Here is a 27,173-nt window from a genome sequence, read left to right on the forward strand (position 1 = left end):
TACAGTGTTAAAGTGCATAACATGTACACCAATAACAGGACTACTACAACAACAACTACTACTACAACTACTACTACTACTACTACTACTACAACTACTACTACTCTCACTACTACGCCACACCATTTTGCTGCTCCTCGAGGTGTGCTAATTTTCGACATTTCCTCCTCATCCTCCTCCGTTTTTGTTTGTATTGTTGTTTTGTTTTGGTTATCTTAACCGAGTTGGTTCATTTTAGTATTTTATTTTGACGTTCCGTTTGATTTAATTAGTCCTTTTGGTTTCAGGCCTAGCCGCAGCATGCGGCCGCGCCCGTGTGGGACTAGTTACGCCTTATTGCGGCGATATCGTGAAAGTACTTAGCGACCATTTTGTTCTTTGGTTTAATCATCATTTAGTGTGCTGAAATTGCTCACTGTGGTGAGCAGGTGTGTCAGTGAGCATTATTTGATGAATAACGTGTATTTGTTACCTTGGTTCTGAGAGGACAATTAATTATTTTTGAATCATGCCGATGCATAATGAATGGGCTGATGTCGCTATTTTTTCACTATTTTCCTGGATTTTGTTGGTTTTTTTACACCAAATTAGTTGCTATTTTTTCACTATTTTGCTGGATTTGTTGTTTTTTTACACCAAATTAGTTGCTATTTTTCACTATTTGCCTGGATTTTGTTGTTTTTTTTACACCAAATTAGTTGCTATTTTTTTCACTATTTCCCTGAATTTTTTTAAATCAAATTAGTTGTTATTTTTTCACTATTTTCCTGGATTTTTTTTCACCAAATTAGTTGCAATTTTTTTCACTATTTCCCTGAATTTTGTTTTTTTACACCAAATTAGTTGCTATTTTTTCACTATTTTCCTGGATTTTTGTTTGTTTTTTACACCAAATTAGTTGCTATTTTTTCACTATTTTCCTGGATTTTTGTTTTTTTTACACCAAATTAGTTGATATTTTTTCACTATTTTCCTGGATTTTGTTGTTGTTTTTTTACACCAAATTAGTTGCTATTTTTTCACTATTTTGCTGGGTTTTGTTGTTTTTTTCACCAAATTAGTTGCTATTTTTCACTATTTTCCTAGATTTTGTTGTTTTTTTACACCAAATTAGTTGCTATTTTTTTCACTATTACCCTGAATTTTTTTTTTTTTACACCAAATTAGTTGATCTTTTTTCACTATTTTACTGGATTTTTGTTTTTTTTACACCAAATTAGTTGATATTTTTTCACTATTTTCCTGGATTTTTGGGCTTTTTTACACCAAATTAGTTGCTATTTTTTCACTATTTTGCTGGGTTTTGTTTTTTTCACCAAATTAGTTGATATCTTTCACTATTTTCCTGGATTTTGTTGTTTTTTTACACCAAATTAGTTGATTTTTTTCACTATTTCCATGAATTTTGTTTTTTTTACACCAAATTAGTTGCTATTTTTCACCATTTTCCTGGATTTTGTTGTTTTTTTTACACCAAATTAGTTGATATTTTTTCACTATTTCCCTGAATTTTGTTTTTTTTACACCAAATTAGTTGCTATTTTTTCACTATTTTCCTGGATTTTTTTTTACACCAAATTAGTTGATATTTTTTCACTATTTTCCTGGATTTTTGTTTTTTTTACACCAAATTAGTTGATCTTTTTCACTATTTTCCTGGATTTTTGGTTTTTTTTACACCAAATTAGTTGATTTTTTTTCACTATTTCCCTGAATTTTGTTTTTTTTACACCAATTTCGTTGTTATTTTTTCACTACGTTTTTGTTCCAAAAGTGGCTATTTAAAATATATTCTATTTTTTTCCTAATTTGTTTTGTTCCAAAACTCACTCTTTAAAAACTATTTTTCTCCCAGTTGTTTTTCTTCAACTAAGAAACACACATTTAATGTGCTATTAAAAGATGAACTTGACACCTCTCATCATGTGTGTATCCTGTAAACACATGCATGATTGACTCACTTGAAGAGTAAGTTGAACGGTGGGCCCCACCACTGGACTACATCCAATATCATAGCATATCATTTACCACCGGAAACCCGAAGAGGGTGCGCACCCACTGCACTAACTCCCTCCAGGCTCCCACCACACCCCTGCATTGCGCTATGTCGATAGATAAAGATTTACATGCGATAACTCAATTTTATTCCTTCCCCGGGGATTTCTGAAGGTAAAATGTGAAACTTCCCACCTCTCGCAATCCACGTCCGACTCAATCCTCTGGGAGAAGTGGCGCTTCAAGGCCGACGTCACATTGGTCACGTGCTGTGGGTAAAGAGCACAACAATGAGGTGTGAAAAAATAAATTCCAAAATAACAATCGGACATGAATCGTGGCGGCAAGTGCTTCAAATACTGGCCATTTGATATCCACATTTGAGGGATATAAAATAAATTGTATTAAACGAAACATATGGATGAATCATCGTGCCTGTGAAACACCAGGATAACAGTTTTTGTCTGGGAAACAAATAACATGTTTTGATAACTCCCCCTTCAGTGGAGGATGGATGTGCATGTGACGTCACCACATTGGTTGTCCGCCATCTTGGTGTACAAGCAAACAAAAGGAATCTACATGTGGGCTGCATCTTTGTGTTTACATCAGTTAAAAGAGGAGTTAAAATGGTGAAGCTTTGCGCATTATTTTGTTGTGACAATTGTACCGATGGAGGATTGGTTACCGTGTCATAGACTACCGACAGCACAACAATATGGAGACTTGCGAGTTATGAGGGACGCGTTCAAGTTGGATTCGGAATGAGATTCTCACATTAGTCCAAGAAACGGCAAACGTGTGTGTGTGTGTGTGTGTGTGTGTGTGTATCAATATGTGTATGTATGTGTGTGTGTGTGTGTGTATCAATATGTGTATTTGTGTGTGTGTGAGTGTGTGTGTCAATATGTGTATTTGTGTGAGAGAGAGAGTGTGTGTGTGTGTGTGTGTGTGTGTGTGTGTGTGTGTGTGTGAGTGTGTGTTTGCGTGTGTGTTTGCGTGTGTGTGTGTGTGTGTGTGTGTGTGTGTGTGTGTGTGTGTGTGTGTGTGTGTGTGTGTGTGTATTTGTGTGTGTGTGTAAGTTGTTGTTGGATATCTGAACTGTATTGATGGATACTGATACTGCATCCATGTTTTGACCGTCTGAAACTCCCTTGAAGTAAATATATCTGCCCTCAACTTTTCAGGATTGACAGGAGTAGACCCAGCAGAACTCGAACTTGAACTGGCTGGTTTGCAGGAAGGACAAGGACATGTGGAGTTCGAAATTCAGAGGCTTCGTGACCAAACTCGAAAGTCGAGAAAGGCACAGATCTACCCTGTTACAGATCTACCCTGGTACAGATCTACCCTGGCACAGATCTACCCTGGCACAGGTCTACCCTGGCACAGATCTACCCTGGCACAGATCTACCCTGGCACAGATCTTCCCTGGTACAGATCTACCCTGGTACAGATCTACCCTGGCACAGATCTACCCTGGCACAGGTCTACCCTGGCACAGATCTACCCTGGCACAGATCTACCCTGGCACAGATCTACCCTGGCACAGGTCTACCCTGGCACAGATCTACCCTGGCACAGATCTACCCTGGCACAGATCTACCCTGGCACAGATCTACCCTGGCACAGATCTACCCTGGCACAGATCTTCCCTGGTACAGATCTACCCTGGTACAGATCTACCCTGGTACAGATCTACCCTGGCACAGATCTACCCTGGCACAGGTCTACCCTGGCACAGATCTACCCTGGCACAGATCTACCCTGGCACAGGTCCACCCTTGTACAGGTCTACCCTGTTACAGATCTACCCTGGCACAGATCTACCCTTGTACAGGTCTATTCTGGTACAGATATACCTTGGCACAGATCTACCCTGGCACAGATCTACCCTGGCACAGGTCTACCCTTGTACAGGTCTACCCTTGTACAGGTCTATTCTGGTACAGATCTACCCTGGCACAGGTCTACCCTTGTACAGGTCTATTCTGGTACAGATCTACCCTGGCACAGATCTACCCTGGCACAGGTCTACCCTTGTACAGGTCTACCGTGGCACAGATCTACACTGGCACAGATCTACCCTGGTACAGATCTACCCTGGTACAGATCTAACCTGGTACAGATCTACCCTGGTACAGAGCTAACCTGGTACAGATCTACCCTGGTACAGGTCTACCCTTGTAGAGGTCTATCCTGGTACAGATCTACCCTGGCACAGGTCTACCCTTGTACAGTTCTATCCTGGTACAGATCTACCCTGGCACAGGTCCACCCTGGTACAGATCTAACCTGGTACAGATGTACCCTGGTACAGGTCTACCCTGGCACAGGTCTACCCTTGTACAGTTCTATCCTGGTACAGATCTACCCTGGCACAGGTCCACCCTGGTACAGATCTAACCTGGTACAGGTCTACCCTGGTACAGATCTACGCTGGCACAGGTCCACCCTGGCACAGATCTAACCTGGTACAGATCTAACCTGGTACAGATCTACACTGGCACAGGTCTACCCTGGCACAGGTCTACCCTTGTACAGGTCTACCCTTGTACAGGTCTACCCTTGTACAGGTCTATCCTGGTAGAGATCTAACCTGGTACAGATTTACCCTGGTACAGATCTAACCTGGTACAGATCTAACCTGGTACAGATCTACCCTGCCATTTCAACACAGATGTCCTGAATTCGATGATTTCAAAAAAACAAGCCAATTGTGTTTGAAGTTTGGAATTCTTTACCGGATACCGACAGTAACATGGAGAGATATGCACTTGGCATTCTGTCCACCTTCGGATATACTTTCCGATGCGAGCAGGTGTTTTCAAGTATGAATTTCATAAAAAATCACACTGAGAAACTAATTGAACAAGGCGAGTTCAGAGTCTTGCTTGAAAATGAAAACGACTCCATTCTGTCCAAACATCGAACAACTCTGCAGAGAAACTCGACAGCAGAAATTGAACTAAAATATGGGTAATCTGACTCAAGATACTGAAGAAAAATGAATGGCCGCTTTAGTGATGGAAACGCAATAAACATGTGTTGAGTTACAAATCAATGTTTGTGTCTTTTTCCTGTTATTCAATTCCAGAACAATGCAGCTCTCAATATATTACCTTTTGACCAAATTTGGAAAAAATGGATCTTCTTGTCATTTGGGTTAGGTGAGGAGGCACAGCCCCACCCTCTTCCCACATGTGCAGGGTGGTAGTGCCTCGACAGATTGCATGTCACTGCATATACGATGCATTTACGATGGACAGAGTCAGAAACGGGGCGTATGGATTGGGTCTCGCTCGTCCGTCCGTCTGTCTGTGCATGCGTGTATCCACAACCATATATCGTACATGTTTGGACCGATTTTGCTCATAGTAGACACAAAGACAACACATGATTGTATACATATGCACATCATTTTGTTTCGCGATGCGATCAACGATGACCGACTGGCGGCCATTTTAGATGCAAAAAACCTGATGTGGAACACTTCCTCAACCATATCTCGGAGATGTATGGACGAATTTTGTTCATACTTGACACAAAGACAACACATGATTGTATACATATGCACATCATTTTGTTTCGCGATGCGATCAAAGATGGCCGACTGGCGGTCATTTTAGATGCAAAAAAACCCCAATGTTAAACACGTCCTCAACCATTTCTCGGACATGCATTTATTGATCTTATTCAAACTTGCCGCACACATAAGGAATGAGGGCTTACATATGCAAAATGTTTTGTTTTGGAATCCCACCAAAAATGGCCGACTGGCGGCCGTTTAGCTCTGTAAAGCAAAATTACTAAAACCATGGGGGCCATGACATTTTATGTCTTATTGTCCTTGTTAAATCGTCAAAACGAAATTCCAATGTGTATTTCAGAGAGTGAGTTGGGGTCAGAATTTCTGGCGTATTTGAACATGTGAGTTCAAAAGATAGCTCCTCGTCACAGGTCTGTCATGTGAAGTCAGAGGAGATTTAATAAGACCAGCCAAAATCACCCGGCGTTCCCCGGGTTCTTTTTGAATGCATTTACTACTATAATTCACCTTTTACTCGCGGCCGTGGAAGATTGACTACTATATAATTTAGCTCAGCTTTTAATTGTGAAATGGGCCCAGCCCGGCCGAAGCGGCCTCGACCGGCCTCGCCATCGAGCCGATAACCTTCCCGGGGCCCGTCCCGACATTTTTTGTATTGGAGGTTTCCTCCTATATTTCACCGTTCAGGAGATTAGCTTGCGCAGACAAACAAACAAACAAACAAAAACTTTTCTTTCATATATTTTGATAGAAGATAGAAGATAGATATGTATGTAAAAAAAAATACAGTACATGTTGATACATGTAAAGTAATTTTTTTAAACGGTCTTTGGGGTTGCAGATCTGATTTTTAATGAAGTTTTTACATACCTTTATGTCCAACACGATATGTTCGACATATTCATGGAGATGCGACACCTTTGAACAAAACTTGCATTTCACTGTAAAATTGGCAAGAAAAAAAAGATTCCAAGGTTGAAACGTAACTCAAGCAAAGAACAATGCACGCATTTTACTGAAACAGTTGGACAATAACATATATGTAAAGTACACAACCATTTTATAATGCACGTCACATGATGGCTCGGTCATATAAATACAGACTCTTCACTGCCATTTCGCACAATAAGGATTTATTTTATATGCTCGTTTCCAGATATTTACACTCAATCACAGGACTTCATTCTGTCTGATATTTAGCTTTGGCAATGTGCAAGTTACAAGCAATGAAAGTTGATGGTTTGCCAAAGTTTCAAACAACTCTGGCAGGAATTCCAGTCTTGAAAATGACTATTGAAAGTCTTTGGAGAAGACAAACTCAAAGTTGAAATCTGAAGTTGAAACCAAAAATCACTGAAAAGTTGAAATTTGTTTTATTTCATTTTTCTACCTGTAAAAATGTTTTTACCTCCGCCCCCAAAGATAGATGGAGGTTATGTTTTCATCCATGTCTGTCTGTCATACTTTCTTATTGTCTGTCTGTCTGTTTGTGAACAAGATATCTCAAAACGTTGTGGATGGATTCGAACCAAATTTGGCAGAGATGTCGTGTATGTGACATCGACGAAATGATTAGATTTTGGTGGAGATGCGGATTCGAATCCGGCTACTAGAATTTTAAAAGGGATTCTTCACCATTGGGAGATGGGGCCAAAAACGATACATAGCAGGATATCTCAAAAAGTTGTGGACGGATTTGGACGAAACTTGGTGCACAGGTTGGGTGTACGACAAGGACTATTCAGTTCGATTTTTGTGAAAATCTGAATACGCATTTGGATATGACAATTATTTAATTTTTATGTGATTCTTCACCATTGAGTGATGGGGCTAAAACCAACATATAGCAGGATATCTCAAAAGGTTATGGACGGATTTGGATGAAACTTGGTGCACAGGTTTTGTGTGTGACAAGGAAGAATCGATTCAAGTTTGGTGAAGATCCGGATCCGGCTGGTAGAAGTTTTTAAGTGATACTTCACCATTGAGTGATAGGTCCAAAAATGATATGCATACCGCAGGATATCTCAAAAAGTTGTGGACGGATGATTTTGATTAAATGTGATTCTGTATTGTGATTTTCTGCTCTACTCTGGGATACAAAACGTAAACTGTTCACCTGGCGAAGGTGTGCTCTCTACTGAGTGCCATTCTAGTTCTCGCCTGGTAATTACAAACTAATGATATTTTGAATCATAGACTATCTTACTTTCTTGTTTTCTGAGTTTTTCGCCAATATTCTATTTTGTGGTGTCAGTCAACCCAAACCTAGTCAATCGATCACATAGTCAACCCAGTTGTCCGGCTTTCTGATACACAATAATTATCCAAAGCAAGCGTTACGCCTAGGTCCCCCGTCGGTGAAGTGATGTGAGTTGACAAAGTGTAAGACGCAAGGTGGCCATCTTGGATTTTGACGTGGCGACCCAATCTTCAACAGCGTTCTCCCTTATGCATAGGTACACCCACACACCAGATTAGAAGTTAGTAGTTCGTTTATTTTTCAAGATATTTCGCTCACAATGTTCACAAATATATATGGTGGCGGCCATCTTGGATTTTGACGTGGCGATCCAATTTTCAATAGCGTTCTTCCTTATGCCTAGATACACCCACACACCTGATTAGAAGTTGGTACTTCGCATATTTTTCAAGATATTCCGCTCACAAGGTTCAGACATACATGGCGTCAGACATACATGGCGGCAGCCATCTTGGATTTTTACGTGCGTTGCGCCCACAAACCAAATTAGAATTCATTCCTTTTCTTGCACACGTACGCACGCCCACACGCACGCACGCACGCACGCCCACACGCACGCACGGACGAACGGACACACAGACGGAGGGGAAAACCATAGTCCCCCTTTCGCTCCGCGGTGCGACGGCGGACAAAAAACCTCCCCCACACTTCCTGACCAATCAGCGGTGACAGACTGAAGATAAGGTGTAATATAACGAGCTGCTAATTGCTCAGGAAGTTGCTCTTCATATATTTGTAAACAAGAGAAAATCAGCGTTAAATCATGTATAAAATGAGCTCCATTATGAGCATTAGACCATTAAAAATAAATAAATAAATAAAAACAAAAGCTTGCGGTGGCCGGTAAAACAGAAAAAAATATTTTGTTGCACATGTACACATTGTTTGGTTTGGAAAACATTGTTTAAAAGACATATTTAACTGATTTCAACGTTTTCAACGGTTTCAACGACTGTTCCCTCGTTGCTTACCTGGTGTTCAAAATGTTCCATACAAATATTAAATCGTATCATTTTACTTTAAATATAGTCTTCAGAAGAACGACAATTGTGAGATTTGCTGATGGTATGTAAAATATAAAATAGTTTTTCCGATTGGAATTTTTTCACAATTCTTCACTTTTCCGGTAAACTTGTGGTCATACCATGAATTTATTTGTTAAACATTTTAATGTTGACATATGCAAGTATATATTTTCAAATTGTGTGGTAAACATGTGGAATGAATTGCCTCGTGAAATAGTCTCACAATGTTCTAAAACGTGTTTAGCTCACCTGGAACGAAGTTCAGGGGAGCTTATACGATGGTGCGTCGTCAGTCAGTCCGTCAGTCAGTCTGTCAGTCTGTCAGTCCGTCCGTCAGTCCGTCCGTCCGTCAGTCCGTCAGTCCGTCCATCCGTCAGTCAGTCAGTCCGTCCATCCGTCAGTCCGTCCATCTGTCAGTCCGTCCATCCGTCAGTCTGTCCATCCGTCAGTCCATCCATCCGTCAGTCCGTCCATCCGTCAGTCCGTCAGTCCATCTGTAAACACTTGAAACTTAATCTCAAATCGCTGATGGGATTGCGACCAAATTTGGCACAAATTATATTTGTTGTGTTGTGACTAAAGTTTGTTCACGGCATCAGGGTCTAAGACAGTATACCGGGGGTCAAAGTGGATCCAGGTATTTATTGATCCAGGTAGGTATTTGCTTTATTCTCAGAAACTACATATGCAATTCTGATGAAACTTCACCACAGCCTTAATCACCCATGTTCTCCCAAAGTTTGTTCCTGGCATTTAAAAAATCGGGGTCTAAGGTGGGCTATGGGGGGCTTGCCCCCCAAAATAGGTATTTGCATTTTGCTCAGAACCTACACACACAATTTTGATGAAACTTCACCACAACCTTCATCATCCGTGACATACCAATGTTTGTTGAAGGTATTGGAAAAATTGGGGTCTGAGGAGGAATAACAGGGTGGGAGGGGAGGAGTATGGTTGCCCCCCAAAATAGATATTTTTTTATTTGATTGTTTAAAGTGTCATGATTATGTTAGTACGATTCTACATGCCGCCCTGTCTTCGAGCAAGCATTGAAATTGGTTTAAAATACCTTTAGTCAGTGCCGTATACTGTTTATTCTACCAGGTCAAACCTCGACTCTGATTCTGCAACTGGACCAGATGGCATCAGCCCACGGGTCCTAAAATCCTGCTCTGCCGCTCTATCTCACCCTCTCTCTGTTCTTTTCACCCTATCTTTTGCTCAAGGTCATCTGCCAGCATCCTGGAAATCAGCAAACATTACCGCTTTACACAACAAAGGTGCAAAAACAGATCCTTGCAACTACAGACCAATCAGTCTGCTCCCAATTATCAGCAAAGTCATGGAATCCATCATTGCTTCGGATATGAAATCTTTCCTCTTCTCCAATGGCTTGATCTCTGATCATCAATTTGGTTTCAGACCAGGTCACTCTACTCTGGACATACTGCTTCTGCTGTCTCAACAATGGATGGAGGTCCTCAATGCCAAACAGGAAATCAGAGCTGTCTCCCTTGACATATCACGTGCCTTCGATACGGTCTGGCACCCAGCTCTGCTCACCAAACTCTCCTCCTATGGTATCCATGGAAATCTCCATGCATGGCTTGCGGACCTCCTCTCTGGTCGTAGTCAACGTGTGGCCCTGAATGGATTTCTCTCATCTCCCCTTCCCGTTCAGGCTGGAGTTCCCCAAGGCAGTGTGCTGGGCCCTGTGCTTTTTCTGGTCTTTATCAATGATCTCTCCGACTCTCTGGAAAATCCTCTGTATCTCTTTGCTGATGACTCCACTCTCTGCCGCTCCATTTCTCTTCCCTCAGATCGGCAGTCTGCAGCCTCCTCACTCTCTGAAGACCTGGACAAAATCACAGACTGGTCAAACATGTGGAACATGTCTTTCAATCCTGACAAATCTCACACTCTTACTTGGTCTCTCCGAAAAGATCGACTGGACAACCCTCCTATCTACTTTCTCAACAATCCTCTCCAAGAAGTTCTGTCGCTCAAGCTTTTGGGTCTCACCATCTGCCATGATCTTTCTTGGGAAAACCACATTTCCAAGCTGGCCTCCAGAGCCAGTCGCCGACTGGGCATCCTCCGTCGTGCGAAGTCCTTCCTAGGCACACCTGAGCTCCTCACCACATACAAGGCTTTCATCCGCAGCTCAATGGAATACTGTTCTCCCCTATGGGCTGGTGCTCCTGCCTCACACCTGGCTCGGCTTCACGCTGTTGAATCCAAAGCTTTCAGAATCATTGGAATCTCCCGCGATGAAGCTATCTCTGAGGGCCTTTCACTCACTCACCGCAGGCAGGTAGGTGGTCTTTCTGTCTTCTACCGACTCCTCTCAGGCCTTGCTCCCCCAGCTCTCTCTGTGCTCTGTCCCCCAAATATTCCTACAGGTCGCACAAGATCTGCCAGCCACCCGCTGATGGTTAAACTGCCGAAATCTCGGCTCTCTGCTCACCTTCACTCTTTCATTCCTCTTTTCTCCCGCCTCTGGAACAAACTCCCACACTCACTTCAATCACACTCCTCCCTCCAGGTCTTCAAAACAGCTGTTCACCACCATCTCTTATCTTCCCCCATCCAAAACCTTGATCTTTTCTACCCCCACTAATTCACCCCAGATCCACCTTGTTTGAAATTCCAACTTATTTCCTGGAAGTCTTGGCAGTGTCCATATGTTTTATACCTCTCCGACCCCCCCCCCCCCTTCCCATGCCTCCCCCCCAAAGCCCTCTCCCTCCCACAGTTCTCTCGATGTCTCCATGTCTCTCGGTCCCTGCTCTCAAATGTTGTTTGTGTCCTTCCCTCTCTCTCCCCATCTTGTCTACCGCTCCCGATGTTATTTGTTTTGTGTGTCTGTTTGTCTTTCTGTGTGATTAATGTTCGCTCTTTCACGAGCCTCGATCTTGTATACAAAAAAAAAAAAAAAAAAAAAGACACCGAAAGACCCCAAAGCCCTCTCCATCCCACAGTTCTCTCGATGTCTCCATGTCTCTCGGTCCCTGCTCTCAAATGTTGTGTTTGTGTCCTTCCCCCTCTCTCCCCATCTTGTCTATCGCTCCCGATGTTATTTGTTTTATGTGTCTGTTTATCTTTCTGTGTGATTAATGTTTGCTCTTTCACGAGCCTCGATCTTGTATACAAAAAAAAAAAAAAAAAAAAAAAAAAAAAGTGAGTGTCAGCGGTATTGCCCCTGTTTTAAGAATCGATACTGTTTTGAACAACTCAATATGGGTAAATATTTAAGGGGCAGGGTATTCGAAGTTGATCAATCGACCTGACCCACCAACTTGCAATATTATAAATATACATATATATATATATATATATATAGTCATGTGAAAAAGTAAGTACACCCCATGTAAAGTTTTGACTTTTTCAACATATTTCAACATTCAGCTATTTGATCTTCATTTCAACAATATTGATAGATAAAGGTGATATAATATAACAAATATCATGAAACATTTACATTTTGTAGGCCATTGTATAATTTAAATAAACATAAATGCAAATTTCGCATGTGGAAAAAGTAAGTACACCCCCACATTTATTCATTTTTGGAGAATAAGAAATCGATGTAGAAATAAGAAAGCAGGAATGCGAGAAGGCAGGAAAATTTATGATTTTAGGTGATGCTTACTTTTGATCTTTAGACCTTTTGACAAAATTATTAATTTGTCTTCTCCATATTCTCATCATAAAGTTTTGTTGAAAATTTCATGACAAAAGCTCAAATCGTAAAAAAAAAGTTGCGGTCCGGGCAGACACACAGAAGTGATTGTAATAAACTGTTCAGCAGCTGTGTTGGGAAATTTTGGAAAGAGGTCAATCAGAGGCAAGAGAAAAGGCTGACAAAGCGAGCAACTGGATGCCAGAAGTGAACTGGAAATTCCCTTGGAAAATTAAAACTAGACTGAAGGCTGATGAGCTCTTTTTGGAGCAAAATATCTCGGAAGGATCTTCAATATCACAGCACCTCGAACACTTCCAAGAATGTAAATGGAATTGCTTTCCAAACAGCCTTTATCCAGTCAGCAACTTAATAGCCATCATCTTTATGGTCTCAATACCAGTCTTGGTGTCCAACCCAGGCAGAGAGCCATGCTGGTGAGCATCTAGTGACAATGACAATAAGACTGTGTGGGGATCACTTAACCTCATTGGCAGTGAGACCATTAGTGGAAAAGAAAAACACAAACGATGGAAATCCCCAATAAACTTACATTGTGAGTTCAGGTTTCCACCAAATGTCTGGCTTATCAGCGTTGATTTCACACTGTGTTCATGATGCCTGAAGGATATGTGACAAAATAACATCAAATCAGTATGAAGCATTGAATAGTTGTGAAGAGATAACTGCATCAAGACATTAGCTATCAAGGAAAATAGATGTTTATACACAAACTTTTAAATCTAAAATAAGCTCATGCAGCATGGAAGTAAAAGCAAAAGGCAGCTTACCATGTTTACTGCATTTAGTACTTACTGGCATTACACCAAATATTCAAAATTATAGATGTGGTACAGCAGATTATCAAAATTGGTAACATTTTCTGTCTGGCATTAATTTCTATTAAATTTGTCTTTTTTTCAGCAAATATGTTTCATGAAATCAAACTGCAGCATAAAATCTGTAACCTACATCAGGTTACCCCCAGACGGCGTGTCTATGAGGTCCCGGACACCGCATGCCACGATCAACTCTGACCGGATCCTCCCCCCCAACATCGGTTTGCCGTGCTGGTGAGTTAAGTGAGGCAAATAGGGACTGACATAGCAGTTACTGACAGTACCTAGTCAGTCAGTCGTGCAAAACCAACACTGCACCTGAGATCAAACTTAGATAACAAATAAAAGCTGGCTAAACACCTCAGCAGTCTTATGTTTCCAACAAAATGGACAGAATAAGTCAAGACAGGGTTTCTTAAAGAAATGGCATTTATTGCCCATAACAAAAAAGGTAAGTATTTACAACAGCAGGCCAAGCAGGTATTTACAGGCAGATGGGACAATGAAATGGCACATACTGTATGGACAATAATTACAGCATTCATAAATTCCCCTTATCTCCGACGCAAACATTCCCGCAATCCCACCCTCGGATCCTTATCTACAATGACTTAACATACTACAATCCATATTCCAGCATCATGCATCCAATCTGGAATGGACAGATTGATGATTGGCAAAGAATGATGGGATGAATGATCGGCGACGAAGATGAGGTGATAAACAAATAAATAGATGGGATAATGGACGGACCCCATGCACATCTTTTACTTGTTGACTCTGGCTCCCACATCCCGAATGAAGCTCGGACCCTCAGATCTCACTCCCCTTCTGCACCTAAGATAGCCACAGCCTCGGTGTTTCCCCACAGTATTTTGACATTGCTCATGGCACGTGTAGAACCTGACCCACCAACTTGCAATATTATAAATATATATATATATTATATATATATTATATATATATTTGTATCTATATTATATATATATATTTGTATATATATATATATATATATATATATATATATATATATATATATATATATATGTATATATATATATATATATATATACATACAAATATATATATAATATATATATAATATATACAAATATATATATATATATATATATATATATATATATATATATATATATATATATATATATATATATATATATATATATATATATATATATATATATATATATATATATATATATATATATATATATACTATATATATATACATACATACATACATGGCATTTAATATGGAATTATTTTTTTTCTTAACGGGTTTACTTTCTAAACTCAGTATATTAATCTAGTGAGTTTCTTTTACACTTTGGTGATTTATTTGTTAAAAGAACCATGTCACTGATTGTCTGTCGCAGCAAGAAGTCAACAACAGGATTATATCACAGGTGGCGTGGCAAAATGTACGGACAGGTGCATTTGATGATTCGCTTCACAGTTGGGTATACAAGGGTTGTTGCGTTCTGTATTCGTGGAAAACAACTGCTGCACGTCTCCAAAAGTTATTGCCGCTTCCTCTGGAGATGGTCCGTCAACTCGCCAATGCTGTTTGTCATGGAGTGGTGGCTTTACGAAATTACGGCATGAAACAGCGTGCTATTGCTCGGCAGTATGGCATTACTCAAGGTCAGGTGTCAAAGATCCTGAAACGAAATGCTCAGATGGGTGTCCCTACTCCAATTCCGAGGCCAGGACATCCCCGCAGAACCACAAGGAGGGATGATCGCCAGCTGCACCGGTTGGTCCGCAATGGCCGCACCAAGTCAGCTAATCGGCTTAGGGCTGAGTGGCAGCAACTGACAAATGTGCCTGTATCCAGAAGGCTAGTCAACCAATGACTGGTTCAAGCAGGCTATCGTGCCAGGCGTCCCCTGAGAAAGCCACGCCTGACCAGACAACACCGCCAGCGCCGATTGCAGTGGGCCAGAGAGCACCGTCAATGGCAGCCAGGACACTGGAATCACGTGATCTTCAGTGACGAGTCTAGATTTCTGGTCTATCGTCAAGATGGTCACGTCCGAGTGTGCAGGCAAGTGCATGAAGCCTACAACAAAGATTGTATAGTGCCAAGAGTCCAAGCTGGAGGTGGTGGGGTGACCGTTTGGGCTGCTTTTCATGCAGGGGGCAAAACTGACCTGGTTGTTCTGAATGGAAACCTGAACCAGTTCAAGCACAGGGCCATTCTGGGAGAAACATTGCTTCCATTTGTTTGTGCAGCCTTTCGAGGAAACTTTGTCTTCCAAGATGACAATGCACGGCCTCATCATGCTCGCATGATCCAACACTTTCTTTCTGACCGTGGTGTAGAGCATATGGAGTGGCCTCCAATGTCCCCGGATATGAATCCGATAGAGAACTTGTGGGCAGAATTAACGCGTCAAATCGACCACTTGGACCAGCAGCCGACCTCTGTGCGTGAATTGCAGCAGGCTATTGTCACTGCATGGCAAGCGATTCCTGTCCAAACCTTGGCAAATCTCGTGAACAGCATGCCTCAACGTGTACGTGCTCTACTGAATGCTCGTGGGGGTTACACGAAGTACTGAACTGTAATTTTACTGTCCGTAATCCCAGTCGTAATTTAACTTTGGTTTTTGTTTTAAAAAAAATTTGGCTAATGTGCAAAATAAAGAGATACTTCTGGAAAACATACAGAAGTTTAACACAGTACTGTCCATGAAACAGGGAACCATGATTATCATGGGGCCCACAAGGCTAACCCCCGCTCTAGCGGGGAAAATGGCCTTAAAACGATCATTCATTCATTTTTATTTTTTTTGTCCATGAATTGAGTTCGATATCACTTTGCGTCACTTTCAAGGATCAATTTATTTGTTTCGAAATGTCAAATGTGGTTTTTGTTTCTTTTAAAGGTCAAATTAACAAAATCTCGAATAATTTCAACATAATTCCAATTAACTTTTGGTTCGAAGACATCTTGAAAAGTAAGTTCACCCCCACAAAAAAATATTCCATATTAAATGCCAAGTCTGCATATATATATATATATATATATATATATATATATATATATATATATATATTATATTCAGTCATGTGAAAAAGTGAGTACACCCCATGTAAAGTTTTGACTTTTTCAACATATTTCAACATACAGCTATTTGATCTTCATTTCAACAATATTGATAGATAAAGGTGATATAATATAACAAATATCATTGAACATTTCCATTTTGTAGTCCATTGTATAATTTAAATAAACATAAATGCAAATTTCGCATGTGGAAAAAGTAAGTACACCCCGACATTTATCACTACTTCAAATACCTAAAATTAGAATCAGGTGCACCAGCTCAGGTGCAAATGATGAGAACATCGTTGGAGAGGATCTTGGAGGAACCTGTCTTATTTAAACCTCAGACATTTAGTTTGGTTTGCTCTTTGTTGTTGAAGTGTGCAGTGTCACCATGCCGAGATCAAAAGAGCTGTCTGAGGCCTTCAGAAAGAAGGTTATAGATGCCTACGAGTCTGGGAAGGGATTTTAAAAGATCTCCAAACAATTTGAAATCAATCATTCGACTGTCCGGAAGATAATCTACAAGTGGAGAAGATTCCAAACAACTACCAACTTGTTCAGGCCAGGCCGCCTCAGCAAGTTCAGCCCGAGAGCAGACCGCAAGATGCTGAAAGAAGTCTCGAAGAACCCCAGAATGTCATCACAGGACCTACAGGTAGCTCTTGCCACTGTTGATGTCAAAGTGCATGAGTCTACCATTAGAAAGAGGCTGCACAAATTAGATCTACATGGGAGGTGTGCCAGAAGGAAACCTTTGCTCTCCAGAAAGAACATCAAGGCAAGACTAAAGTTTGCCAATGAACACCTTGGCAAAGACCAGCACTTCTGGAACAATGTGCTCTGGACAGATGATCAAAGGTAGAGCTATTTGGCCACAGTACCAGAAGACATGTTTGGCGAAAACCAAAGGCAGCATTTGACCACAAGAACCTGATCCCAACTGTAAAGCATGGTGGTGGAAATATTATGGTTTGGGGCAGCTTTGCTGCATCAGAGCCTGGGCAGATGACCATTATAGAATCCACTATGAATTCTTCATTGACCAGAGGGTGCTTGAGGATAATGTGAGGCTATCTGTCGGAAAGTTGAAGCTCAACCGAAGTTAGACCTTGCAACATGACAATGACCCTAAACATACCAGTAAACCACCAAGGAATGGCTGAAAAGAAAGAAATGGAGGGTTCTGGAATGGCCAAGGCAAAGCCCGGAACAAAACCCCATCAATATGTTGTGGGGGGATTTGAAATGAGCTGTGCATGCAAGAAACCCCTCAAATATCGCACAGCTGAAAGAATTCTGCACAGAGGAGTGGGCAAAAATATCTCCCAGTCAATGTCAGAGACTGGTAAGAAACACCTACTTGAGGTTGTTTCTGCCAAAGGGGGCAATACCACCTATTGGAGCCAAGGGTGTACTTACTTTTTCCACATGCGAAATTTGCATTTATGTTTATTTAAATGATACAATGGACTACAAAATGGAAATGTTCAATGATATTTGTTATATTATATCACCTTTATCTCTCAATATTGTTGAAATGAAGATCAAATAGCTGTATGTTGAAATATGTTGAAAAAGTCAAAACTTTGCATGGGGTGTACTTACTTTTTCACGTGACTGCATAGCCTGCAGTAAAAAGGGTTCAAGGAGGCACTGCAACACCACCTCATGCCATCCCCCATCCTGCTCCATGATCTTTATTACTCCCTTTAACCCTTCCTAGCCCCATTGACCCTCTTATTTGCAGTTTTTTTTTTTGGTTTTTTTTTTGTATAGAGTCGAGGCTCGTGAAAGAGCTAACATTTATCAAGCAAACAAAATATATAAAAAGGGTAGCGGTCGACAAGATGGGGAGAGAAGGGGAGGGAGCACACAAACACAACATTTGAGAGCAGGGACATTGGGAGATGTGTGGGAGGGAGAGGGCCTGGGGGGGGGGGGGCAGGATAGGTCTAAAACGCAAGGACACCAAGGACTTCCAGGAAAGAAGTCGGCACCTCAAAAAGTGGATTTGGGGTGAAATTAGCGGGGGTAGAAAAGATCAAGGTTCACCCTCATCCCTTCTCCCTCTCTTCCTTTCCTGTTTGCTATTTATTTGTCCGTAGTGGCCAATTGTTGCCCCACTTCCCCACTACCCCACTGTCAATTTAACCTAGCTCCCTCAATGAGCCTCTCTCTTGTAGAGAGAGAAAAAAAAGATCACTCCAACATGTAAAGCAGCCAACATGATCATAAGTCAAATTTCCTCCCTCCCTTCGATCCGACCAAACAGGCAATCAAACCTTTTTGAAACACCAACTACATCACACCTCCCCCCACACACCCAAAGGCCTTACTTGTCTCCATGAAAGCAATCTCGATGAAGTTCCTTCAAAACGCATTGCAGTAAATTGAAGGGATCTCGTTCCTGAAATAAGGTGAAATTCCTTTGGACTTCTGCATAAAAACAAACACAGACCGAAAGTGAAAGAAAATAAAGATTTAGCAGCCAGCAATCATAATATAGTCTGTCAAGTGTCGGCTTGTGACAAAAGTGGGTTTTATGTGAGGAGGTAAGAATGTTGGATGTCAAAAAAGTTTTTGTTGTTGAAAGTGAAAAAATATGTTGAAAGTCTAGAGAGGAAGACAGACATCTGCCTGCATGTGTCCATGTGTTTTATACCTCTCCCACCTCCGCCCCCCTTTCACATGCCTACTCCCCCAAGCTCTCTCCCTCCCACAGATCTCTCGATGTCCCTGCTCTCAAATGTTGTACTTGTGTGCTTCCCTCTCTCCCCCCATCTTGTTTCCCGCTCCCTTTATCATATGTTTTATGTGTCAGTTTGTTTTTATGTGATTAATGTTAGCTCTTACACGAGCCTCGATCTTGTAAACAAAAAAAAGGACAGAAATGTGGCAAGATTTTTATAGAATTAAAATAGAATTGGCCTATTATGTTGGGTTGAATGTTTCCAATTTGCTGTCAGATCTCAAGAAGATAAACTGAGTCGAGCGAAATTTGTACTTGAACGTGAAAGCTCTTTGGAAAACCAGGTATATAGACCGAGGGACAAGATTATTTTGCTTAGTTGGAGTTATGTTCACCTCCGAAATGTCTGGTCATGAATGTATGCCCTCTGTGGAGATTAATCCAACTAAAATTGCCATTCTGATGTTGTGCCAGCAGGTGGGCTCTGCAGCTCATAGCAGGCTGCCCTTGGGGAATGTAAACGATGGGGGGGGGGGGGGAATGGTTGGGGGGGAGAGGTTGTGTAAAGCCAGCAGTCCCACCTGAATGTGTATTGAGAAATATAAAGATTCCAAATTATTACCCTAACTACTGCTGGTAGAGGGTTGGCAAACCACCCAGCTTGACCCCAGATCAAGAAATTGCTTCGGCAGAACCAATACTCTGTAACAGTGTATGGCACATCGGATCAGATGTTAATTCCTCTAAAAAGGCATGTGGATGTTGAATTCCATTCAATTCATGGTAAAAGTATTGCTTGGTCCTCGATGGTTAATAAACTTGTTTGGAGTGCAAAACCGTTATATGGTATGTGCCATGTGGCAAACTATAGAAAAGAAAGGACATTCCATAGCTTGTGGAAAATACCAAACTATAGAAAAGAAGGGACATTCTATAGCTTGTGGAAAATACCAAACTATAGAAAAGAAGGGACATTCTATAGCTTGTGGAAAATACCAAACTATAGAAAAGAAGGGACATTCCATAGCTTGTGGAAAATACAAAACGAGAGAAAAGAAGTGACATTCCATAGCTTGTGGAAAATACTAAACCATAGAAAAGAAGGGACATTCCATAGCTTGTGGAAAATACCAAACCATAGAAAAGAAGGGACATTCCATAGCTTGTGGAAAATACCAAACTAGAGAAAATAAGGGACATTCCATAGCTTGTGGAAAATACTAAACTAGAGAAAATAAGGGACATTCCATAGCTTGTGGAAAATACCAAACCATAGAAAAGAAGGGACATTCCATGGCTTGTGGAAAATAGCAAACTCGAGAAAATAAGGGACATTCCATAGCTTGTGGAAAATACTAAACTAGAGAAAATAAGGGACATTCCATAGCTTGTGGAAAATACCAAACCATAGAAAATAAGGGACATTCCATAGCTTGTGGAAAATACTAAACTATAGAAAAGAAGGGACATTCCATAGCTTGTGGAAAATACTAAACCATAGAAAATAAGGGACATTCCATAGCTTGTGGAAAATACCAAACTACAGAAAAGAAGGGACATTCCATAGCTTGTGGAAAATACAAAACGAGAGAAAAGAAGGGACATTCCATAGCTTGTGGAAAATACCAAACTATAGAAAAGAAGGGACATTCCATAGCTTGTGGAAAATACCAAACTACAGAAAAGAAGGGACATTCCATAGCTTGTGGAAAATACCAAAGTATAGAAAAGAAGGGACATTCCATAGCTTGTGGAAAATACCAAAGTATAGAAAAGAAGGGACATTCCATAGCTTGTGGAAAATACCAAAGTATAGAAAAGAAGGGACATTCCATAGCTTGTGGAAAATACCAAACTAGAGAAAATAAGGGACATTCCATAGCTTGTGGAAAATACCAAACTAGAGAAAATAAGGGACATTCCATAGCTTGTGGAAAATACTAAACCATAGAAAAGAAGGGACATTCCATAGCTTGTGGAAAATACCAAACTACAGAAAAGAAGGGACATTCCATAGCTTGTGGAAAATACCAAACGAGAGAAAAGAAGGGACATTCCATAGCTTGTGGAAAATACCAAACGAGAGAAAAGAAGGGACATTCCATAGCTTGTGGAAAATACCAAACTACAGAAAAGAAGGGACATTCCATAGCTTGTGGAAAATACCAAACTACAGAAAAGAAGGGACATTCCATAGCTTGTGGAAAATACCAAACTAGAGAAAATAAGGGACATTCCATAGCTTGTGGAAAATACCAAACTAGAGAAAATAAGGGACATTCCATAGCTTGTGGAAAATACTAAACCATAGAAAAGAAGGGACATTCCATAGCTTGTGGAAAATACCAAACTACAGAAAAGAAGGGACATTCCATAGCTTGTGGAAAATACCAAACCATAGAAAAGAAGGGACATTCCATAGCTTGTGGAAAATACCAAACGAGAGAAAAGAAGGGACATTCCATAGCTTGTGGAAAATACCAAACCATAGAAAAGAAGGGACATTCCATAGCTTGTGGAAAATACCAAACCATAGAAAAGAAGGGACATTCCATGGCTTGTGGAAAATACCAAACCATAGAAAAGAAGGGACATTCCATAGCTTGTGGAAAATACCAAACCATAGAAAAGAAGGGACATTCCATAGCTTGTGGAAAATACCAAACCATAGAAAAGAAGGGACATTCCATGGCTTGTGGAAAATACCAAACCATAGAAAAGAAGGGACATTCCATAGCTTGTGGAAAATACCAAACCATAGAAAAGAAGGGACATTCCATAGCTTGTGGAAAATACCAAACGAGAGAAAAGAAGGGACATTCCATAGCTTGTGGAAAATACCAAACTACAGAAAATAAGGGACATTCCATAGCTTGTGGAAAATACCAAACCATAGAAAAGAAGGGACATTCCATAGCTTGTGGAAAATACCAAACTACAGAAAATAAGGGACATTCCATAGCTTGTGGAAAATACCAAACCATAGAAAAGAAGGGACATTCCATAGCTTGTGGAAAATACCAAACTACAGAAAAGAAGGGACATTCCATAGCTTGTGGAAAATACCAAACTACAGAAAAGAAGGGACATTCCATAGCTTGTGGAAAATACCAAACTACAGAAAATAAGGGACATTCCATAGCTTGTGGAAAATACCAAACCATAGAAAAGAAGGGACATTCCATAGCTTGTGGAAAATACCAAACTACAGAAAATAAGGGACATTCCATAGCTTGTGGAAAATACCAAACCATAGAAAAGAAGTGACATTCCATGGCTTGTGGAAAATACCAAACTATAGAAAATAAGGGACATTCCATAGCTTGTGGAAAATACCAAACTACAGAAAATAAGGGACATTCCATAGCTTGTGGAAAATACCAAACCATAGAAAAGAAGGGACATTCCAAGCTTGTGGAAAATACCAAACTACAGAAAATAAGGGACATTCCATAGCTTGTGGTAAATAACAAACTATAGAAAAGAAGGGACATTCCATGGCTTGTGGAAAATACCAAACTATAGAAAATAAGGGACATTCCATAGCTTGTGGAAAATACCAAACGAGAGAAAAGAAGGGACATTCTATTGCTTGTGGAAAATACCAAACTATAGAAAAGAAGGGACATTCCATGGCTTGTGGAAAATACCAAACCATAGAAAAGAAGGGACATTCCATAGCTTGTGGAAAATACCAAACTACAGAAAATAAGGGACATTCCATAGCTTGTGGTAAATACCAAACTATAGAAAAGAAGGGACATTCCATGGCTTGTGGAAAATACCAAACTATAGAAAATAAGGGACATTCCATAGCTTGTGGAAAATACCAAACTGTAGAAAAGAAGGGACATTCCATAGCTTGTGGAAAATACCAAACTAGAGAAAATAAGGGACATTCCATAGCTTGTGGAAAATACCAAACTATAGAAAATAAGGGACATTCCATAGCTTGTGGAAAATACCAAACTGTAGAAAAGAAGGGACATTCCATAGCTTGTGGAAAATACCAAACTATAGAAAAGAAGGGACATTCCATGGCTTGTGGAAAATACCAAACTACAGAAAAGAAGGCACATTGCATAGCTTGTGGAAAATACCAAGCTATAGAAAAGAAGGGACATTCCATGGCTTGTGGAAAATACCAAACTATAGAAAAGAAGGGACATTCCATAGCTTGTGGAAAATACCAAACCATAGAAAAGAAGGGACATTCCATGGCTTGTGGAAAATACCAAACTATAGAAAAGAAGGGACATTCCATAGCTTGTGGAAAATACCAAACTACAGAAAAGAAGGGACATTCCATAGCTTGTGGAAAATACCAAACGAGAGAAAAGAAGGGACATTCCATAGCTTGTGGAAAATACCAAACTATAGAAAATAAGGGACATTCCATAGCTTGTGGAAAATACCAAACTAGAGAAAATAAGGGACATTCCATAGCTTGTGGAAAATACCAAACTATAGAAAATAAGGGACATTCCATAGCTTGTGGAAAATACCAAACTGTAGAAAAGAACGGACATTCTATAGCTTGTGGAAAATACCAAACTAGAGAAAATAAGGGACATTCCATAGCTTGTGGAAAATACCAAACTATAGAAAATAAGGGACATTCCATAGCTTGTGGAAAATACCAAACTATAGAAAATAAGGGACATTCCATAGCTTGTGGAAAATACCAAACTGTAGAAAATAAGGGACATTCCATAGCTTGTGGAAAATACCAAACCATAGAAAAGAAGGGACATTCCATGGCTTGTGGAAAATACCAAACTACAGAAAAGAAGGCACATTGCATAGCTTGTGGAAAATACCAAGCTATAGAAAAGAAGGGACATTCCATGGCTTGTGGAAAATACCAAACTATAGAAAAGAAGGGACATTCCATAGCTTGTGGAAAATACCAAACTATAGAAAAGAAGGGACATTCCATAGCTTGTGGAAAATACCAAACTACAGAAAAGAAGGGACATTCCATAGCTTGTGGAAAATACCAAACGAGAGAAAAGAAGGGACATTCCATAGCTTGTGGAAAATACCAAACTACAGAAAAGGGACATTCCATAGCTTGTGGAAAATACCAAACGAGAGAAAAGAAGGGACATTCCATAGCTTGTGGAAAATACCAAACTATAGAAAAGAAGGGACATTCCATAGCTTGTGGAAAATCCCAAACTATAGAAAAGAAGGGACATTCCATGGCTTGTGGAAAATACCAAACCATAGAAAAGAAGGGACATTCCATAGCTTGTGGAAAATACCAAACTACAGAAAATAAGGGACATTCCATAGCTTGTGGAAAATACCAAACTATAGAAAAGAAGGGACATTCCATAGCTTGTGGAAAATACCAAACTGTAGAAAATAAGGGACATTCCATAGCTTGTGGAAAATACCAAACTACAGAAAAGAAGGGACATTCCATAGCTTGTGGAAAATACCAAACTAGAGAAAATAAGGGACATTCCATAGCTTGTGGAAAATACCAAACGAGAGAAAAGAAGGGACATTCTATTGCTTGTGGAAAATACCAAACTATAGAAAAGAAGGGACATTCCATAGCTTGTGGAAAATACCAAACCATAGAAAAGAAGGGAGATTCCATAGCTTGTGGAAAATACCAAACTACAGAAAATAAGGGACATTCCATAGCTTGTGGAAAATACCAAACTACAGAAAAGAAGGGACATTCCATAGCTTGTGGAAAATTCCAAACTGTAGAAAATAAGGGACATTCCATAGCTTGTGGAAAATACCAAACTATAGAAAAGAAGGGACATTCCATGGCTTGTGGAAAATACCAAACTACAGAAAAGAAGGGACATTCCATAGCTTGTGGAAAATACCAAACTGTAGAAAATAAGGGACATTCCATAGCTTGTGGAAAATACCAAACTACAGAAAAGAAGGGACATTCCATAGCTTGTGGAAAATACCAAACTGTAGAAAAGAAGGGACATTCCATAGCTTGTGGAAAATACCAAACTACAGAAAAGAAGGGACATTCCATAGCTTGTGGAAAATACCAAACTGTAGAAAATAAGGGACATTCCATAGCTTGTGGAAAATACCAAACTATAGAAAAGAAGGGACATTCCATAGCTTGTGGAAAATACCAAACTACAGAAAATAAGGGACATTCCATAGCTTGTGGAAAATACCAAACGAGAGAAAAGAAGGGACATTCCATGGCTTGTGGAAAATACCAAACTATAGAAAAGAAGGGACATTCCATAGCTTGTGGAAAATACCAAACCATAGAAAAGAAGGGACATTCCATAGCTTGTGGAAAATACCAAACTACAGAAAAGAAGGGACATTCCATAGCTTGTGGAAAATACCAAACCATAGAAAAGAAGGGACATTCCATAGCTTGTGGAAAATACCAAACTACAGAAAAGAAGGGACATTCCATAGCTTGTGGAAAATACCAAACGAGAGAAAAGAAGGGACATTCCATAGCTTGTGGAAAATACCAAACGAGAGAAAAGAAGGGACATTCCATAGCTTGTGGAAAATACCAAGCTATAGAAAAGAAGGGACATTCCATGGCTTGTGGAAAATACCAAACTATAGAAAAGAAGGGACATTCCATAGCTTGTGGAAAATACCAAACCATAGAAAAGAAGGGACATTCCATAGCTTGTGGAAAATACCAAACGAGAGAAAAGAAGGGACATTCCATAGCTTGTGGAAAATACCAAACCATAGAAAAGAAGGGACATTCCATGGCTTGTGGAAAATACCAAACTATAGAAAAGAAGGGACATTCCATAGCTTGTGGAAAATACCAAACGAGAGAAAAGAAGGGACATTCCATGGCTTGTGGAAAATACCAAACGAGAGAAAAGAAGGGACATTCCATAGCTTGTGGAAAATACCAAACCATAGAAAAGAAGGGACATTCCATGGCTTGTGGAAAATACCAAACTATAGAAAAGAAGGGACATTCCATAGCTTGTGGAAAATACCAAACCATAGAAAAGAAGGGACATTCCATAGCTTGTGGAAAATACCAAACTACAGAGAATAAGGGACATTCCATAGCTTGTGGAAAATACCAAACCATAGAAAAGAAGGGACATTCCATAGCAGGTGGAAAATACCAAACTACAGAAAAGAAGGGACATTCCATAGCTTGTGGAAAATACCAAACCATAGAAAAGAAAGGACATTCCATAGCTTGTGGAAAATACCAAACCATAGAAAAGAAGGGACATTCCATAGCTTGTGGAAAATACCAAACCATAGAAAAGAAGGGACATTCCATAGCTTGTGGAAAATACCAAACTATAGAAAAGAAGGGACATTCCATAGCTTGTGGAAAATACCAAACCATAGAAAAGAAGGGACATTCCATAGCTTGTGGAAAATACCAAACGAGAGAAAAGAAGGGACATTCCATAGCTTGTGGAAAATACCAAACGAGAGAAAAGAAGGGACATTCCATAGCTTGTGGAAAATACCAAACTACAGAAAAGAAGGGACATTCCATAGCTTGTGGAAAATACCAAACGAGAGAAAAGGGACATTCCATAGCTTGTGGAAAATACCAAACGAGAGAAAAGAAGGGACATTCCATAGCTTGTGGAAAATACCAAACTATAGAAAAGAAGGGACATTCCATAGCTTGTGGAAAATCCCAAACTATAGAAAAGAAGGGACATTCCATGGCTTGTGGAAAATACCAAACCATAGAAAAGAAGGGACATTCCATAGCTTGTGGAAAATACCAAACTACAGAAAATAAGGGACATTCCATAGCTTGTGGAAAATACCAAACTGTAGAAAAGAAGGGACATTCCATAGCTTGTGGAAAATACCAAACTACAGAAAATAAGGAACATTCCATAGCTTGTGGAAAATACCAAACCATAGAAAAGAAGGGACATTCCATAGCAGGTGGAAAATACCAAACCATAGAAAAGAAGGGACATTCCATAGCTTGTGGAAAATACCAAACTATAGAAAAGAAGGGACACATTCCATAGCTTGTGGAAAATACCAAACTGTAGAAAATAAGGGACATTTCATAGCTTGTGGAAAAT

The 27,173-nt window shown here is 40.1% G+C and overlaps 1 protein-coding gene across 1 annotated transcript in view; it reads right to left on the reverse strand.

The window, feature by feature from the left end:
* LOC137430797 (ubiquitin carboxyl-terminal hydrolase 36-like) overlaps positions 1–27,173 on the reverse strand; it is a 40,442-nt gene that overhangs the window by 507 nt on the left and 12,762 nt on the right. Inside the window, exons 4-7 of the mRNA XM_078782747.1 lie at positions 18,767–18,866; positions 13,069–13,136; positions 6,416–6,486; positions 2,191–2,264 (exon numbers count right to left, since the gene is read on the reverse strand). Of these exons, the coding sequence (XP_078638873.1) occupies positions 2,191–2,264; positions 6,416–6,486; positions 13,069–13,136; positions 18,767–18,866 (313 nt within the window). The remainder of the gene's footprint in view (positions 1–2,190; positions 2,265–6,415; positions 6,487–13,068; positions 13,137–18,766; positions 18,867–27,173) is intronic.

The sequence above is a fragment of the Myxine glutinosa genome, chromosome 7 (genome assembly GCF_964187855.1).
Source record: "Myxine glutinosa chromosome 7, kmMyxGlut1.1, whole genome shotgun sequence".
Taxonomy (NCBI): Eukaryota; Metazoa; Chordata; class Myxini; order Myxiniformes; family Myxinidae; genus Myxine; species Myxine glutinosa.